The 20,190-nt window shown below is 29.1% G+C and overlaps 1 protein-coding gene across 1 annotated transcript in view; it reads left to right on the plus strand.

The window, feature by feature from the left end:
- The window catches only part of LOC117174418 (cGMP-specific 3',5'-cyclic phosphodiesterase), an 82,814-nt gene that overhangs the window by 57,503 nt on the left and 5,121 nt on the right, over window positions 1-20,190 (plus strand). The window contains exons 5-13 of the mRNA XM_033363528.1: window positions 929-1,286; window positions 6,936-7,105; window positions 9,873-10,095; window positions 13,199-13,273; window positions 13,385-13,423; window positions 13,499-13,780; window positions 13,852-14,228; window positions 17,295-17,731; window positions 17,817-18,007. Coding sequence (XP_033219419.1) covers window positions 929-1,286; window positions 6,936-7,105; window positions 9,873-10,095; window positions 13,199-13,273; window positions 13,385-13,423; window positions 13,499-13,780; window positions 13,852-14,228; window positions 17,295-17,731; window positions 17,817-18,007 — 2,152 coding nt within the window. The remainder of the gene's footprint in view (window positions 1-928; window positions 1,287-6,935; window positions 7,106-9,872; window positions 10,096-13,198; window positions 13,274-13,384; window positions 13,424-13,498; window positions 13,781-13,851; window positions 14,229-17,294; window positions 17,732-17,816; window positions 18,008-20,190) is intronic.

A 20,190-nucleotide genomic window follows, 5' to 3' on the forward strand; every position in this document is an offset into this window, starting at 1 on the left:
CTTTAATTATAATTTTTAAATAGTTTTAACATAATAAATTTTTAAAAGATTTCTTGGAATATTCAAAAGTGATGAAATTTCTTAGAAATTTTCTAGATACTTTTCGACACATCAGAAATTTTAAAAATCTTATTGAATTTTCTCGAGAAACGTAGGCTCTTTTTTATCTTAATTGCGACTGTTTGATTCAAAAGTTATAGTATATAATTTTGTTCAAGATTCATCCTTGTAGATAGATGTAACTCTTTTCAGTTTAAAGTTTAAATCTTTTTTATAAATATATAAGTTAAACTACTTTGTTAAAAATCGGCTTCTTTGGCTGAAGATCTTCTTATTGAAGAAATTGAACTATTTTATTGAAAATTCATTTCACTTTGGATGAATTTAACTGGTTTTGTTTTTAAATAAAAATCTTTTTCATTAAAAAATTAACTATTGCAGTTTTCGTTGATAATTCATCTTTTTTGCCTGATCATTAAGTTTCTTATTGAAAGATGATATTTACGGGTTGAAAAATTGAACTGATTTGTAGAAAATTCCTTTTTTTTTTTGATGAGGTCGATTGTTTTTAACTTAAAATGAAAATCTATTTGGATTTAGCTATCAACTATAACATTTTTTGCTGAGAATTGAAAATTTTTTAAGTAGTTCTTCAAATTTTTTTTTTGCATTAAAAATTTTTTTGCCCTCAGAAAAAGGTAAAATACCAAATTTCCTAGAAACTTGAAACAAATTATTATTAAAATATTCATTAAAATTTTTCCGATTTCTCTCTACTAGACCAATTCACTTGAGAGGCAAATCCCTGATGAATTCGTGGTATAAATCCTATCAGGAACATCGAATTCAATTAGCTGACCTCGAAGTTCATTAAAAGTATATCCGGATATTTTTCGACACTATAAAAACTTTCTCATTGTTTTTCTAGAAATTCAACGACCCTTATGGGTCGAAGAGAAGAATTGAACAGGTTGGATGAAGGAGATCTTTTCATGGAACTAATTCGAGACGTTGCTAATGAGCTGGACATCAATGTACTTTGCCACAAGATTTTAGTTAATGTTGGCCTCCTTACCCACGCTGATAGGGGCAGTTTATTCTTGGCCAAGGGTCCTCTGGAGGAAAGATATCTAGTCGCAAAGTTGTTCGACGTCACGCAAGACACCGAGTTGAATGAGGCAGTACAAAAAGCAAAGAATGAAGAGATCAAAATTCCCTTTGGTGTTGGCATCGCCGGCTACGTAGCTCAGAGTAAACAGATCATAAATATCAAGGATGCTTATAAGGTCAGTTTCTTTCATTTTCGATTTTATGCCACTTTAAATCGAGAAAAAGTGATTTAAAGAAAAAAAATGTCATTTAAAAACACTAGCGTAATGATAAAAAATTGGTTAAAGTAGGCGCCATGCACCTAAAAAAAGGAATTCGTAGCTGATGAAGATGTTAAGCAAGTTCTGGAATACTCCCAATCCATAGTTTTCCCTTCCCTACTTACTCATCCCTCTTTGCAGTTCTCACACTTCCCCTAGAATCCCCTTCCCCCTCCTTGCTTCCTATCCACTACTAAAAATTCCTTTACTTGCCCTACCGCAAACTACTCTTCTGCTCCCTTCTCCCACTTTCCCTCCATTTCCTACTTCCTCACCCTTTCCTTACTTTCCATCACCTGTCCTACTTCCCTTGATCCTTCCTAACTTTTGACACTCTCTAACTCCCTATTTTCTTCGAGAAACTCATTGTAGTGAATAAAAATTAGTCACAGTAGAGACAATAGGCATGTAAAAATGGTTTTATAGTCTATTGAGGCACTAATTAAGTCGTACTATACTCCCCCTCTGTCTTTTCTTTCCCACCCCCTCCTCACACTCCCCTCCACTTCTATCCGTCCCCTCACGTATTCTCCTATACGATAGCTTTTCCCTCCGATCCCCACTTTCTCTTACTTCCCCTCTCTGTCCTATTTTGTTACCCTTGCCCTACTCTCAAACCCCTTCCATACTTGCCTTCCTTCTCTCCGATTTTCTCCGCTTCCCGTACCAACCTCTTTTTTTAAAAATCAGCGTAACATACCAAAATTAGTGAAAGTAGGACTTGTGCTCTTTCAAAAAAGGGTTTCACAGTCTATTAAGACGTTCATTAAGTCGCTCAAGACAACCCCTCACTTTATTCCTTACCCTCCACTAACTTTCCTGTCATTCTCTTTACTTTACTACACATGCATTACCTCTCCCTTTCCCATACTTTACCTGCCTTTTTCTCATTTTCCTTACTTCCTCTCCTCATCCCTACTTGGGGTGGGGGGTGTAGAGAGTCATGGGAGGATGATTAGAGAAAGTGCTTGAGATTATAAGTAGAGTGATGAGAGGATAAGTAGGAGATGTGGGGAAAAGTAGATTGAGTGAAGTAGGGGGAGTAGGTGAGGGGGAGTAAGAGGCAGGAGTAGGGTAAGTGAGGAGATAGAGGAGCAAAACTGGATGGAGGAAATTTAGAAGAGTTAATAAACGTCTTGAAAGGAACAAAAGTATCTGAATTAAGTGGAAGGCTTTAAAGTATTTCATAGTATTTAATTAGAAGAACGAATGTATCGCTGGTTTTCTTTACATAAAATATTTTTTGAAAATGTTAAAAGTATTAAAGAAAAGTTTTTGAAAAAATAATTTCGCAGGGTATTGCACGTAGTGGATTGCTTAAACAATAAATACAGCAAGACAGATGATTACGATTACCATCAATAATTATATTTAGATTGGATAGAAATACACATTTTTAGGAAGTAACAAAATATGAATTGGAAGAAAACTTCTAATTGGTAGTAGTTTTCTACTAATTCAAATAGCGTCGATTCATTTACTCTTAATTAGTAAAAATCTCCTAATTGAATTTGTAAGAATAACCGACTAAATAAATTAGTACTATATCTACTTCAGGAATCGGTAATGCTACTACTAAATGAGTTGGTAAATGTGCTGCTAGTAACTGATTTAAATGGTAGTTTTGAATAAATTTAAAAACTAATTTTACAATCAAGAGAATTTTATTGAATTCAAATGATAAATTATTTAAAATATGAAAAAATACAAGAAATGTAAAAATTGTAAGAAGAGTTGATCAAATTACATATAACCCTACTAACTAGCTACCTGAAGTTGTAGGTTCGGAAATTTTTATATTTGTTTAGACAAATTTGTTTGTGCACAAGAAAAGGCACTAACTAAACTAAACATACGACAATGAGAGCATTTTCATAAATTTTTTCACATTCTTATGCTAACTAGAAGGTATTGGTTTTATGTAAAATTTTACTTTGTCAGTTTTCATCAAATCTTCACGTTTTGAGGCCGCCGGAGTCAGAAAAAAAAAGATTTTTACGAACGTTTCTCTCTATTTTGGATGAAAATTCAAAAAGTGAGCGCATTTTCAAAATATTTGAGGCCATATTTTTTCATGATTTAAAAATTATATGTACGGTTATTTATAGTACTCGGAGACCCGTGCAATTTATCCGCATGACTTTTTTCAATGAAAAGAAAATTATTAGAGTTATATCATTTTCAAAATAAACAAATAAAATGAACCTTTTAAGCCAAAAAGCTCATGATATAAAAAAAGTCAATAGAAGAAAAACGTTTATTTTTGAAAGCTCTGAAAGATTGCCATAATAACTTTTTTAATTGTGTCGAAAAGTTGAAAATTCAAATTTTTATCGTACAAAAAATAATGAAAAATAACAAATTTGATTTTGCGGTCAAACTATTCAAGATACGAAAAAAATGTATTTAACTAAAATTGCGCTCCCTGAAAAGATCTACAAATTTGCCATTAATAATTATTGATAGGGTACGTTAGTTTTTGTTTAAATCGTATAAAAATAACACTCAAAATAACAAAATTAGTTTTTTTTTTAAAACGACACAAGTTACAAACTAAAATTAAAATACAACAGTTTTTCAACCAAAAAATATCTATACATTTTTTATAAATCATTTTTATATAGGACGAGTAAATTTTTTCCAATGGTAAAAAATAATATTAAAAATGTTAAAAAATCGAATTTTTAGAAAAACGACACAAGATACGAAAAAATTTAAATGACAAAAGTTGTTTCATCAAGGAATATATACAAGTTCGTTATAAACTCTGTTTATAAAAATATATTGAAAATAAAAAATAAAATTTTTAGATAAACGGCACAAGTTTCAATAAAATGCTTAATAATAATTTTTATTTTAATAGGATACGCCTTTTTTAATGATAAAAATAAGACCATGAAAATACTTTTGTGCCAAAAACTAAGGCATGTAATGAATAGTAAAAATATAAATTTATTGAAATGATATATATTTTTCAGAGTGGCTAAGAATTAAATTTAATGCAAAATAAGAAACAAATATTAAACATTCAAAATAAAATGTGTAGTTTATTTTGCGATATCTGGATAAACAGTACCTGGCCGAGTTACTGAAATAAATATAAAATACATTTGATATAATAGAGTTGAACATAATGTAGAAAATTTCGCATTTTATACGAAATGGAATACTATAAGCACGAGATACGTGATAGAATGTGTATGTTAAATCGGAAGGAGCTTTAACAAAAGAGAATTCACAATGTTTGGACCTTTAATTTTAAAAGGATTGCGCACAAATGTGAGTTAAATACAAAGACCGATCAGTTTTTGCTTTTTCGAAATGCAGAGTGAATATTGGGTAATATCGTCTGGAGATGTCAAGACCCTATATCCAAAAGATAGAAAAGAAGAAAATTTTGATCTGTGTGATCTTTCTTACAGATATAGATTTTAGTGAAAATGTGAGTTCAGTGCCATCGGTCACTATAATGGATATAGCAAAACAAGTACAAGCATATAAAAGTTTGGAAGCTTGTACATTTTATGAAGCTAGTTTTTTGGTGAAAGTAAAGTGTAAGCATTTCAATGATACTTTTAACCTTCTGAGTGAGGCTAGTCTAACAATACAGTATTTTTAGTTTTAAGTCAGTGTTTTCAGTTATAATTGATCTATTATTTTCTATGAGTATGAACATTAACATCCGGTAATACTCCTGTGAAGCATGACATTCGTTTTAGTTTACGTTATCAAATTATGTTGCTGATGTAAAATGCGATGGCAGTTTATTCAGATTTTGAGGTTACATTTTCTGGCAAGCGCGATCTGCTCGCAGAATTAAAAACCCAAGTAATATTAAAAAATTGTAAGATTGCATTCTTCTTTCCCAGTCTAATGTAAATAAGTGGTATTTTTACAAAGATCTATACAAAATTATATTTTTCAATAACAAATTAAGAAAGTGTACGACTCCAAAAACTTTAAGAAAATTTAACATTTTTCCTAATGCGAAAAAGCTAGAAAAATTCCAATTTAAAAAATATCTGCCTGATCCTGACAAATTTTTTATTTTCCCCAACCAAGAACATTGATTTTTTATCAAAAATTGCTATTTTTCAACAAAAAACACATGAACTTTCAACGAAAAAAGATAAACTTTCAACATAAAGTGAAATAGTTATATTTACAGTTAGTACAATAAGTTCTTTCAATTGATCCATCATCATTCAAAATAAGCCAGGGCTTTAAATTAGTGTCATTTATACGGTGCGAATGTCTGACCTAGAAAAAAGTATTTGCTGCTTGGTAAAAAATTTACTAGAAAGAAGTAGGATGAAATAGCTTCTATTTTTTCCATGAAAAATCTTAGACATTCTTAAAGTTTTTTAGTCCTATATTTACGCAATTTGTAATAGAAGAATATTTTATTTTATAGATCTTGAAATATAAAGCTTCCAAACTTTCATATGCTTTTACTTATTTTGCGGTGAGAAAACTGTGAGATTGAATAAAATATGACATTATATCCACTATGATGACTATAAGGGCACTGAACTCACATTTTCACTAAAATCTATATATTTAAGAAAGAGCGTACGGATCGATGCCTTTTTTCATTTTTTGGATATATCAGGTCTTGAGATCTCCCGAAAATGTTGCCAAACATTCACTCTGCATTTCAAGAAAACAAAAACAATTTTTTTTAAACTCCAGCAACACGTGCAAACTATAGAGGCATACGGGCAATGTTATTGTCTCAATGGTCGGTGGGAGGCCGGAGCGGCTGAAGTCACAATGCTCTATGTATTTTTGCGTACACAATTTTCAGCGCCATCTCTTGTTTCGGAGGACAAAGTAAAGTCCGACATGACCGCGAAATTTAAATGTCATTGCAATTTCATAAGTAAAATGAACTTACTAATTTATATTTATTATCCTAAAAGAAAGAAATAATGATACAACAACGATTAAAAGTATTAAATAATTAGTTTATTGCACGAAAATAAATTAACGCATTGTTGTGAAAGGTTTAAAAGAAAATTAAAGTATTCTTTTTAAAAGTTCTAAAAATAGAAAATTTATGTAATATTTAAATTTGGAATATTATATTCTTTATACACAATTCTTATTATAACACTATAAACTAAGAATATAAACTGAGAAGTTAGTACTACTAAGAAGTTTAGTAGAATACACTTACTAATTCATTTAGTAACAAAAACCTTACAATTTCATGTTGTAAAAAATGATAAAATTCTTAAATTAGCAGTCAGACACAATGCTACTAATTACATTAGTAAAAATTCTACTAATTCGGATTTTGAGAGCACACTATAAATTTTAATTATAATATTAAATTTTATTTACATTTTTTATCAATCTGGTGTCACTCCAAGTTTATGCTACCGTAAACCGTGACTTGAATTTTACTACTGATCGACCAGACTCAATCTTCAATGTTCGATGGAAAAGAATAAAGGAGATTGGATATAAAGCTCCACAAAGTCATTCAATTTTACCCCTTGCCAATTTTCCGAGAACCTGAAATAAATTTAATTATCGGAATTAATGGCTTGGAACTTTCAGGATCCGAGATTTAATAGCGCCATCGACATGCGGACGGGTTACAAGACCACTTTGATTCTCTCTATGCCAATTTGTAATTACGAAGGCGATGTGATTGGCGTGGCTCAAATCATCAACAAAACGAATGACAGTAATGTATTTACGGAAAGGGATGTGGAGGTCTTCCAAAGGTAAAATTATTAATTAAAATGGATTTAATTTTATATTTACACTATACAGACGAAAATTATCTACAGGGGTTATCAACAAATTACGTAAGATGATTCTCTGGGTGGGAGGTTTTAGTAAAATCTTACTGTTTCTTACATAGGGAGTATAATTGGGAGATCTTTAGTGGAAAAAAATTGAAATATAAAAATATATTCAATTCAGATATACAAAAAATTTATTTTTCTACTAAAAAAATGAATCGTCAACCCATAAAATGTAATTTTAACTAAAATTATTAATCTTCCCACTGAAAAAATGAATTTTTAAGTAAGTAGGTTTTCATCTTTCAACCAAGTACTTTAATCACGAACCAAAAGATATCAATATTCAAACCAAAAAGAGATATTTTCAACAACAAAAAAAGGTTTAATTATAAAAGGAAGTTAATTTTAAATCAAATTTTTTTATTTTAAAGTCAAAAAGCCGAATTTTTTTTTAAATTTGATGTTGAAAACGGAAACATGAATTTCATAGCAACATAATTAAATTTTCAACCCGAAAAAAATGAAGCAGTTATATTTTCCGTTCTTAAGGTTCTAATAAAACTTTGAATCTTCAATGATGGAGATTACTTTTTAACCAAGAAAGATCAATTTGCAACAAATTACATAAATTTTCAAATAAAAATGATAACATTTTAATCAAAAATAAAATAGTTAAATATAATCACTTTACAAAACTGACAAATGTGTAATGAATTACATATAATTTCAACGAAATAGATGAAAATAAAAACAAGAATCCAACGACCAAATTTGGACAACCACCACAAAATGTTTTTGTTGAAATTATAAAAAAAATAAAGAAAGAAAAACACTTTTTCCTCTAAAAAAGAAAATAATTTTCTTCCTTCGACAAAAATAAAAAAGGGGAAAGAAAAATGCTGCACATTAATTTGATTGTTGGAAGTTAAATAGGATTTTAATAATACTTAAATTTGTTTCATTTTAATTACGAATCTTTAAAGGAGAAAATAAATTTTCAACCAAATAATTAAATTTTTTAACCAAAGAAATAAATTTTCAACAAAAAAGGTATAGTTAGATTTTCTGTTTGAAAATTTAATTTGACAAAGTTACATGTTGAACAAAAAATACATATTTTTAATAATTTAGTTAGATTTTCGACCAAGAAGATGAATTTTCAAGAAAGAAACTTTAACTCTTTACAAAAGAAGTTTCAACAAATCAACTTTCAACAAGTCAATTTTCAACTAAACAGTTTAATTTTTCACAAACAAAAATTTCAAACAAGAAGAACAATTTTTTACCAAAAAAGACGTATCTTTAACTAAACACATATATTTACTAGTAAAAATATGAATGGTTAACCAAAAATGGAATAGCTATATTTTTCGGTAAAAACTGTTATTTTTAACAAAAGAACAATCTTTTAGTCATTTTGGCTAAAAGAACATTTTTTTGGTTAAAAATTAATTTTTTTATTAAAAATGTAACGGTCTTACAAAAAATGCATCTTTTTGCTCGAAAATTTTACTTTTTGTTTAAAATTCGACCTTTTAGATTGAAAATTTAAAATTCTTCGTTGAAAATTAAGTTTTGTTAAAAAAATGTAACTAGCCTCGAAAAAAATCATATTTTTGGCTTCAAAATTTATTATTGGGTTAAAAGTTCATCTTTTTGCTTGAAAATTACTCTTTTTGGTTTAAAATTTGACCATTTGGATTAAAAATTCATATTTCTTCGTTCAACTACCTTAAAAAATCATTTCTTTGACTTAAACGTTTAACTATTTGATTAAAAGTCCATGTCTTTGGGTTGAGAATTAAAGTATTTGTTCGAACGGTGGATTACTTTGTTAAAAATTCATTTTTTTAGAATCACCTCTTTGGTAAAAAATGTAACTATTTTCTCGAAAATTCGTTTTTTTCATTTCATTTATATATCTCCAAATTTAAATTTTGCATTTTTATATTGAACTTCTTTTTTTAGAATTTGAACACTCAACTATTTAGTAGGAAAGCGATGTATTTTGTTGAAAATTCATCTTTTTTAGCATAAAATTCATCTTGTTTCGTTAAACTTAACTGGTTAAAAATTTGTTGTCTTTTTTTCAAATAATTGTTTAAGCTTAAAATTGGAATCTCTCATTTTTTGTTTCAAATTCTTCTTTTGGTGGAAAATTGATCTTTTATGGTAGCAGTCATATTTCTTGTTTGAAAATTAATTTTTTGTTGAAAATGCAACTTTTTGTGTTGAAAATTCGACTTTCTTGTGAAAAACTCCTCTTTTTTGCTTGAAAATTTTTACTATTTTGTTGAAAATGTAACTGTTTTGTTTTTAATTCGTTTCTCTGGATTGAAAATTTCTATTTCTTGGTTGAAAATTACCTTTTTTCTTGAAAATTCAACTGTCTTCGAAACAATGTACCTTCTTGGCGTGAAAATTTAACCATTTGGTTAAAAGTTTAACTATTTTGTTTGGACAAAAGTTAATTCCTTGTGCTTGAAATTTCGTCTTTTAGGTTTAAAATTAATCTCTTTTGGTAGAAAATTTTTTCTGTTTGAGCGTTCAACTTTTTCTTCAAAGCAATATATTTCGATAAACCACCCTATTTATACTCCAGAAATAGTAACATAGCGTGCTGACACCAATTTTTTCATAACTAGTGACGGAAATTACGCACACGCATTGCCCTTCATTTATCTGGGTTAATGACAAAATCTATTTCTTTTCTGTGTTTTTGAAAGCGTAATTATGTTTTAAGGTATCTGACCTTCTGCGGAATTGGCATTCAGAATGCACAACTTTTCGAGTTATCTGTACAAGAGTACAGGCGAAATCAAATTCTCCTCAACTTGGCAAGAAGCATTTTTGAAGAGCAGAATAATCTGGAGTGTCTCGTATCGAAGATAATGACGGAGGCGAAAGAGCTGTTGAAATGCGAAAGATGTGCTGTTTATCTTTTGGATTTGGACTGTGGGGAAGCGGTAAGATTTTTTTTCAGTTTTAATTAATTCTGTAAATGATATTTATTCAATTCGACGTCCTAGAGTACCTTTTAAGGAGCTCAAAAAAACTCGGATTTTCACCAAAATACATAATACGTCTAAATAAAAAAAGGTTTTTAAAGATGAAATATTGTCTAGCAATAAATAATATCCTGATGTAACACTGAATGTTTTTTTCAATATTTTTTCTTTTCATATAAATATAAAAGTTACTTAATGTAATTACTAATATAAATTCAACAATTTGAAATGTTTCTTAACACCATAAATAATTCAAAATAATATTAATAATAATAGTACAATACAGACATTTCAAATGACTATTTTATTAAAGTTTTTGAACACTTAAAAATTAAATCTGAAATTAAATTCCAAATTTTGAGAACAAAAAAAATAAGTATTATCAGTTTGTTTTTTAAATGTATGCAAATATAATTTGTATGAGATTCCTGAAAAAAAAATGAAAAAAGATTTTTGAATATTTCGGATAAGTCAAAAAGAATCTAGAAGATTTCAGAAATTTTTATTTTATTTTATAGGAAATTACAGCATATTAGGAAATGTTTCGAAGTTTTTGAATATTTCTATTCTATTTCGAACATTTTAAATTCCTGAAAATATTTTTAACTGACTAATTTATCTTAAAATTTTGAAAAATCATTTAAAATGTGAAACAATTGCCTTATAATCTTCTATATTTTTACTGGATTTTTAAGAAAATTTGTTTAATCTCTTGGAACCTTTCGAAGTTGTTTTAAAGCTTCTAATTTTTTTTTAATTTAACAAAATCTAGATATATAAAAATCTTTGGAAGTTTAACATTCTTCTCGAATCTTCAACTCTGCTAAATATTTCTAGAATTCACTCGATTTTATTTCTTTATTTTTTAATCTTACCAGATTGAAACATTTTGCTTTCAAATATTCTAAACTCTTTTCGAAATTGAATATAATCGTCTGATATTTTTAGAAACTTTTTTTAATTTTCTCTTCAAGTTAATTTTTCTATATGAAAATTCATTTAAAATTTTCATATCAATCTTGGAAAAAAATTTTTTTAAATCTTTTTAGACTTTCTAAACTTTTTAATCTTCAAAAACTATTCATATGTTTTCTGATTTTTTTTTAAATTCTGCAAAATGTGAAAAAATTACCTTAAAGTATTTCAGATTTCTCTTCAACAATTTTACAAACCTGCAAAGGCTTTAAGATCTTTTTAAATAATTTCTTAATATTAATTTTTCGAAATAAAAATTATTATAATTTTTCCAAGGAACCTACAAAAAATTCATTTTCGTTAAACCTTACAAAATTCTTTAAAAATCTGAACAAGTTTTAACTATTTTTGAATTTTTTCAAAACTTCTGAATATCTTTTAAGCTTACACAATTTTAAACTATAATTAAGCAATAAGGCCAAATTTTGCATTAGAATAATTTACAGTCTTTTCAAGAATTTTAGAAAATAATTTTAAATGTTTTGTAATTTTTTTTCCATTTTCTCTTAGATTTGATTACAAAAAATCACCTAAAAACTGTATTAAAATCTTTTTCCACACTTTTTGACATCTTTAAAACTTAAAATTATTCTTTTCAAATAAGAACTAAACCATTTAAAATTTTCCCAGAAATCTTGAAATAAAATTTATCTCCTCAAATCTTTCATAATTATTAAAAAGCTTATAATTTTTTAGAATTCTTCAAAATACGTCGTTGTCCATAATTTAATTTGACAAAAAATTTCGATTCTTGTTTAGGAGAATAAACAACCAAAAATCGGTGCTTGCATAATTATTTTAAAAAAATTTTGGAAATAAGGAGGCGATTAAAATTTCGCAATTTGCAATTGAAAACTAAATTGGATGTTTCAAAATTAAAGCTTCTAAAATTTAACGTTTTTTTCAAATTTAATTATGAAATTAAAAATTATGAAAAGTAAAAATTAAAAGTTTATTCTTCAACCTAAAAATTGTGAACACCATACTTGTCATCATTCGCAATTTTTAACTTCCTCATTTCAAAACATTTAATTTTTAACAGATTTTTCCTTAAGATTTATTATTAATTTTTGAAAGTTTGTATTTAAATATTGTTCAATTAAAATTTTGTTTTAAATCTTTAACTAAAAATCTAACCATTTTAAGATTTCGCTTTAAAAATTTAAATTTTAAAAAGAATGAATAAAAAGCAAGATTTCCATTCACATATGATTCCAATATTTGCAATTGTACAACTTTATTCTTTTCAATTTGAGATGGTTTGTTTTTCTAAAAGTTGAATTTTAAAACGTTCAATATCTTGGAATATTTTCAAGTAAAAATGTTTCTGTTTTTAACTTTTTATTTATAAGTTATAGACAAGTAGACAATTTTTCACATTGAAAATCGAAACCAATCAATTTAGAATATTTAAATCTAAAATTATTAAACTTAAAACTGACCATCAACGCTTTCAAAATCAAATTTTCCATTTTTGAAGACTTAATAGTGAAATTATTCTCATATTTTTAATATTTGAATTTAAAGCTACAAGACTGTGAAAAATTGAAATTGGAAACTTAAAAAATTATGAAATTCAAAAAGATGTTTTGAATGGCCTCAAAAATTAAACGGTTTTAGAATTGCGTCAATTGTAACAATCAAAGTGATTGTATAGATTTTTTTACCGAAAAATGTGATTTCTGTCAACAAACAAATCTCATTATTTTTGCAATTGAAAGTTAAAGAATTTTAAATATTCTGAACTTGTAAAGTTTGATTATTTCCCAAACTTTAAAGATTAAGTGTTTTCTGAGTGGAAACATTTACTATTATTATTGAGTTCAATCTTGGGGCGTTAAAAATTAAACAAATACAAACTTCAAATTTTATTAAAACATTCATAAATTAAGATCTTCAAATTAAGTTGCTACAAATGATTAATTTTCAAATTGTGTATTACGATTTTTAGAATTCAATCATTTAAATCAAAGGTGCAAAATGAATAACTTAAAAATGAATGATAAAGCATTTCCATGACAGGGAAACATAACGGGAAAATGAATGACTTCAAAAGAATTTAAATGAAACAATCACATTTTTGTAGGGCCACCTTGAGAAAATTGTAGAGCGACCTGGAAAATTGGTGCAGGAAACTAGAAAGCCACTTTCGAGAAGGGAGGTAAGAACAATGACAAATTAAAATAAAAGGATGGAAGAGAATACTTCCAAAAAAGTAATATTCAGAAGACAACTTGTAGAACTCAAAAGTAATCGTCATTCCTTTTTGCAGAGCAACAATATTGACATGGAGGACATTTTCCATCAACATGTAAGCCTCGAAATAAAATAAAATAATGTTCAAAACTGTTTCTAAGACTTTCTGATAAGAGACAACATTTTACAGAGATCAACCGAGAGCAGCAAATTTACGATGGTTTTTGAAATGGAGAATGGAAAAGAAGAAGCTAGAGTTTACCGTCCAAATTCTAGTGACCTTTCGAAACCCTTGGGTCGGATCGCAAGATACGTGGCAGCAACTGGTCAGATTCTGAACATCGGAGATGTTGCCACTTGGTTGAAGAGAGAGGTCATGGAAACAGAAAGTGAACCTATCAGAAGTATACTTTGTATGCCAATTGTCAATGGACAAAGGTCTGTGATAGGAGTTGCTCAGTTGATAAACAAGGTTCGCTGTCTTCCGATTTCTTAAAATTCTTTTAAAAATTTCCTCTTTCTGTAATTCTAATTTCTCAAAAGGATAATGGATCATCCTTCACGGACTCAGATGTCTCAATTTTCGAGGCCTTTGCAATATTTTGTGGATTGGGAATTCACAATACTCAAATGTACGAATCAGCTTGCAAGTTGATGGCCAAACAAAAGGTGGCTCTTGAGTGCCTGAGTTATCACGCAACTGCCAACAATGATGATGCTCTAAGGTTAATGTCGGATTCAATATCATCAGCTGAAAAGTATAATCTCTACAGTTTCACATTCATTGACTTTGATCTGACTGATGATGACACGTGCCGAGCCACAATTAGAATGTTCAGACAATGTGATCTCATCCAGCAATTTCATATTCCTTATGATGTTCTTTGTCGATGGATTTTAAGCGTGAAGAAAAATTACAGGTATATTTTGAATATTCCAAATTGTACTACTAATTACGAGACGTGGCTATTAAATAACAAGACAGGTGCAGTGAAACATTTTATTTTGATTTTATACATATTTCTTATCATCACTTTCAATATACAATCTTCCTCTATCCCTACAACGATCCATGCGAATCTACAGTTATTCGAAACATTGCTGCAAGTCCTCTTCTGTCAGAGTGCCAGCTGCTTCAGGGAGCATGCCGCTTTATATTGCAGGCTGATTCCATTTAAAATCATGCAGTGAGGTCTGCATGAGGTCTGAATATTTTGGCATGAAAGTGTGTTCTTTTACAGTTAAAAGAAAGGAACACGTGTTTCACCATTTGGCTGAGGAAAATACTGTTCATCAACGGTGAGCTGTTGAAGATAAACTTACTAGGGATGGGCCTTACTGAGAAAAAGTATCGATATTTTGAAAAGTTTGATCTCGATCCAAAAGTAGCGATCTGAATGCAAAAGCATCGGTACCAAAGAATCGACGTCAGAGTATCGACTTATTTTCGGTATAAATGTTTTCGTAAATTACCTTGACATTAACTTTGGAGTTAAGACTTTTTTCTAAACATGGTAGTTCAAATTTGATAAGTGGCAACAAAGAAGGCTTATTTGTACATGAGTATAATCCTATTCTTTATTTAAATTAATATAAACTCCATTCTGGAAACCAAGCTAGTACAAAATATAGATAATTCAATAAAAAATATTGTATAGTACGGATGATCTCCAGTTGTAAAGTTTGAACAATTTATGTTACTATGAGAGCAGCCAAAGGACGAAAAAAATCAAATGCATTTTCCTAAAAGAAGAAATGCATATATAAATTATTATTTGATTCGCTTTTCGCTACATAACGGAAAGTCAGATTCGATTAACCAACCAGCGCATGACTTCTCCTAATTACAGTTTTTGTTGGATAAAGAAAGAATAAATGCTGACAGCAATCCGCAGAATTAAAGGACTCAAAGTGTTCGATGCCAATGTGAAAAGTATCGATACCTCGATAAATCGACCTTCCAAGTATCGGTATGGAGAATCGAAGCATCGCATCGGTATCGCGCATGCCAAAATATTTTTTTAAGTGATGTTGTTTTTCACCAATTATACATATTCGGTTGGTTTTTATTTAATGTGATGATAAATTCTTAGCTCTATCGAATGCTCTAAAAAAATATTAAAATTTTTTTAAATAAACAAATGGCGGCGGTTTTTCTGAAAATTTTGATAATGAATTTTCTCAAAAAGGCCACCTATAAAATTTTTTATTTTTTGTTGGTGGATTTTTGATAATATGACCACATATTCTCCAAGTTTGGCTGTTGGTAAACAATTTGTTACTATTAAAAAAAAAATTTCGACCAAAATCAAAATTGTTAATTTTTTCCAAAATTACCGAATAAATGAGTAAATATCAAGGAAAAAAGTTGTCTAGAAATAATTTATTCATTTATTTGCTCAGTCATGATTACCTCGATCCGGATATATTACCGCCTCTCGTACAATTAATTTTTTTAAAGGGAATTCATTTCTAAACAACATGTTCGCTTGATATTTACTCCTTTCTTCGGCAGTATAAAAAAAAAACGAAACACGAATAAAAATTTAAATATGAATTTGTACGAGAGGCGGTAATGTATCCGGATTGAGATAATCATGATTAAGTAAATCAGTGTATAAATTGATGTGGTTCTATATATATTAAACAAGCGGAATAGGCTTTTTAGAGGAAATTTATTTTTAAACAACTTCGTTCCTTGATATTAACTCTTTTCTCCATTAGTTTTTGAAAAAATTAACAATTATGATTTTTTTCGACAAATATTTTTTTTTAATAGGAAGAAATTTTTACCGAAAGCCAAACTTGGAGAATTTTTAGTCCATATTATCAAAAATCCACAAAAACAAAAATTTTTGAACGTGGCCTTTTCGAGAAAATACAGTTTCAAATTTTTCAGAAAAACCACTGCGATTTTCTCAATTTTGACATTTTCTCGGGTCATTCCATAGAGCCAAGATTCCCTCATCATATGAAATAAAACCCAACCGAATATGTATAATTGGTCAAAAACTACATAAGTTTTATAAATAATTTGGCAGTTTTTATTAAATTGTAAGGTTATCTTTAAAAGCTCATAGTTCCTGAACAAATTTTTTTTCAGCCAAATGGTGAAAGATGCTTTTTTTTATTTGGAGTGTAGAATAACATACTTTCATGCCAAAATATTCTGACCTCATGCAGACCTCATTGCATGATTTGAAATGGAATCAGTCTTCACAGCTTCAACGGACGCTAATCTTGTTCCTTTTAATACAGATGTCGCCTGAGGAAACAGAAGTCGCACGGTGCAAGATCCGGCAAATAAAGCGGATGATCTAAGCTTTAAAACTGGGATGTTGTACTTGCCTAGAAACCGCTTGGCAAACAATGTGGAATGCCGGCACATTGTCTTAGTGTAGAAACCATGACTTGTCCTTCCATAATTCGGATCGCTTTTTCCTTATTCTTTCACGGAGTTCAGCAAGAACGTTTAGGTAGTAATGCTGGTTAATAGTTTGACCTTCAGGAACAGAATTATTGCCGATTTTTTCGATATTATCATCCGTTTTTGACGTGGAAGGGCGACCTGGGTGTGAATCATCGTCAACGTCTTTTCGACCATCTTGAAAACGCTCAAACGACTCAAAAACTTACCAAACTTACCTATTAGGTCATACACTTTTTCAATAAATTATAAGTTTCCTGTGAAATTTCACAACAATTCGTGGCTCTATTGTTACACTTAACATTTTTCCGGCGAAACAAAACAAAAATCCAATGCAAACGAAGGCTATGGCAATACGGATTTGTTTACAGAAGCGAGAGATACTGCATTCAAAAGAAAAGGCTTTATGCTAAACAGCTGTCGATCGTTGATGTTTGGCGCATGAGTACTTCTTCTGTAGCAGCGCCAGTCTCGTTATTTAATAGCCACATCTTGTAGACTCTAAATTGAAATATTATATGGATAGTTCAATAACAAATGATTTTTTGTATTATAATAGGCCTGTAAAGTATCATAATTGGAGACATGCTTTAAACGTTGCTCAAACAATGTTTGCGATGTTGAAGACGGGCAAAATGGAGCAATTTATGACCGATTTGGAAATTTTGGGACTTCTTGTTGCTTGTTTATGTCACGATTTGGATCATCGAGGCACCAATAATGCCTTCCAGACCAAAACTGAATCCCCATTGGCGATTTTATATTCCACTAGTACCATGGAACATCATCATTTTGATCAGTGTGTGATGATCCTTAATTCAGATAGCAACAACATTTTCCAGAATTTGGCAATGGAAGATTATAGAAAAGTGATGAGGGTGGTGGAAAACGCAATTTTGTCGACGGATCTGGCTATGTATTTCAAGAAGAAAAATAAGTTTATGGAATTAATCGATGATGGAGAGTTTGATTGGCAAAGTGAAGAGAAGAAAGAACGTAAGTGATTCCTTTCTTCTTAGAAAACGATTTTAATTTTATCTTGATCGAAATTTTAATTGTTAGAATTTTATGCTTCATACAGTCTTATGCGGGATGATGATGACAGCCTGCGATGTGAGTGCCATTGCGAAACCATGGGAAGCTCAACATCGGGTGGCGAAATTGGTAGCTGATGAATTTTTCGACCAAGGTGACTTGGAGAAACTACAATTGAATCAGCAACCAGTTGCGATGATGGATCGCGAAAAAAGAGATGAACTTCCGCAAATGCAGGTAACTTTGATGTAAAAAAAATAAGTCCAAGTTTCTTTCCGGGGATATGAAACCCTAGAAATCCTATAGCTAGATTTGTGACTCAACTTCCCGCTGTTTTTATTGGTTACGATTAAACCGGAACCAGAAGTGATGAAAAGCACGCGATTTTCTTAGCTGAACATTCACGTATTTTGTTAAAATTAGTGGCTTTTTTTTCGTCGAAAATTAATCTTCTTGGTTACAATATTTTGCTGAAAACTCATTCTTTGTTTGATTTTTTAAAATGTAAATTTAATTATTCGGCATTTGATTAAAAAGTGATTTTTCATGATATAAAAAAATGTAGTTCTTAGGTTAAAAATTGACTTATTTAGTTAAAAATTCGCCTTGTTTGTTTAAACACGTTTTTTTAACTGGAAGTTTATCTGTTTCACGTTTGATTTAAAATTTTAATTTTGAAGATTCATATAAATATTTAGCTGAGAATGCGTCTTTTTTAGTGAAACATTAATATTTTTGATTAAAAATATATTTCTTTGGATTAGACTTTTTGGTTAAAAATTCATTTTGTTCAGTGCAATATTTGCCATTTTCGTTACGATTTTATTTCGACGACTGAACATTTATTTAATTTGTTGAAAATTCGTATTTTTGTTAGAAAAATGACACTGTAGGTTGGAAATTCATCTGTATAGTTAGAAATGCAACTATTTCGTTAAAAATTCATTTGTAAGGGGAAAGATTCATCATTTTCGTTGAAAAATTATCTTTTTGGTTAAAAATATATTTTGTTGAAGATTCGACTTTTTTCTAGAAGATGAATCACTTCGATTGTAATCCCACATTTTTTTATGGAAGTTGAACTATTTGTTTGCAAATTCAGTTCGTGGGGTAAAGATTTATAATTGCCATTGAAAATGTTTCTTTTTGGGTAGAAAAGATATCTTTCTGGTAGAAAAATCATACATTATGTTACTAATTCGTCTTTTTTATTTAAAAAAATGATCTTTTTGGTTAGAAGTTCAACAATTTGATTGAGAACTCATTTTTTTGTAGAAAAAATACATCATTTTTGTTCAAATTCATCGTTTTTGTAGAAAATTCATCTTTTTAGTTGATATATCATTTATTGAGTTAAAAATTAAATTCTTTCTTGAAGATTTATCTTTTCAGTAGACATTTTTTTGAATTTATATTTTTTAGTTTAAATTTGAACTATTTTGTTGAAAATTCGTCATTATCGGTTTAAAATTAATTTTTTTACTGAAAATGTACGATTTTAACTTTGGTTTAAAATATAATATTTACCTTTTTAGTTGAAAATTCGACTATCTTGGTAGAGAATTATTCTTTTTGAATGAAGATTCATCATTTAAGAAATTTTTTTTTTATGAAAATTACTTTTCTTAACTGAAAATTTAACTAGTCCCTTTTTGGTTGATAAATTATCTTTTTAGTTGAAGTCATGTATTTTTGTTTAAATCGTGTTTTATGTTTAAAAAGTAATATTCTTGGTTGAAAACTAACATATTTGGTTCAAAGTAATTTTTTTATTGAAGATATATAATTTTAATTGATTATTCATTTTTTTGCTTGAAAATTTATCTAATTTGTTTAGACATTTTTAACGGTTAAAAAAGTTAATTATTTCAACTGAAAATTTAATTATTCGATTTTTTTAACTACCTTTTTTTTTAGTTGAAAATTCAGGTATTTTGTTAAAAATTCGTATTATTTGGTAAAATAGGTTTTATTCCGGACATTTTTTCTTATTTCTTAACACCACAAAACAAGACTTCGGACCAATCGCGATCGTCTTAACTCTCCCTAGAGGGCCTAGAGGATCGCTACCACGAAGGAATAGTAAGAAGTAGTATCCCTGAAGGGGGAGTGGAACCACGGACATCTAAGAATTCGTTAATGTTTTCCACGAATGGATGCCCACGGGCAGTTACGCGCACATGCGCATTGGCGGTTGCCATGCCGACGATGTCGACACTCTTTGGAATTTTTGAACTTGTGTTTTGAATATAATAACTTACAATATTTTATTTACTGAAATTAACTTGATCTCTTACTCACATACTCCACAAATTATTATAATAATGTCATTCCGAAACTTAAAATTTCTAGATACTTTTTGTATTTTTTATGCCAATTTTCCCTCTCGTTTTTAATTTAGTAACGCGATATACATCAGC

This window comes from Belonocnema kinseyi, chromosome 6, assembly GCF_010883055.1.
Source record: "Belonocnema kinseyi isolate 2016_QV_RU_SX_M_011 chromosome 6, B_treatae_v1, whole genome shotgun sequence".
Taxonomy (NCBI): Eukaryota; Metazoa; Arthropoda; class Insecta; order Hymenoptera; family Cynipidae; genus Belonocnema; species Belonocnema kinseyi.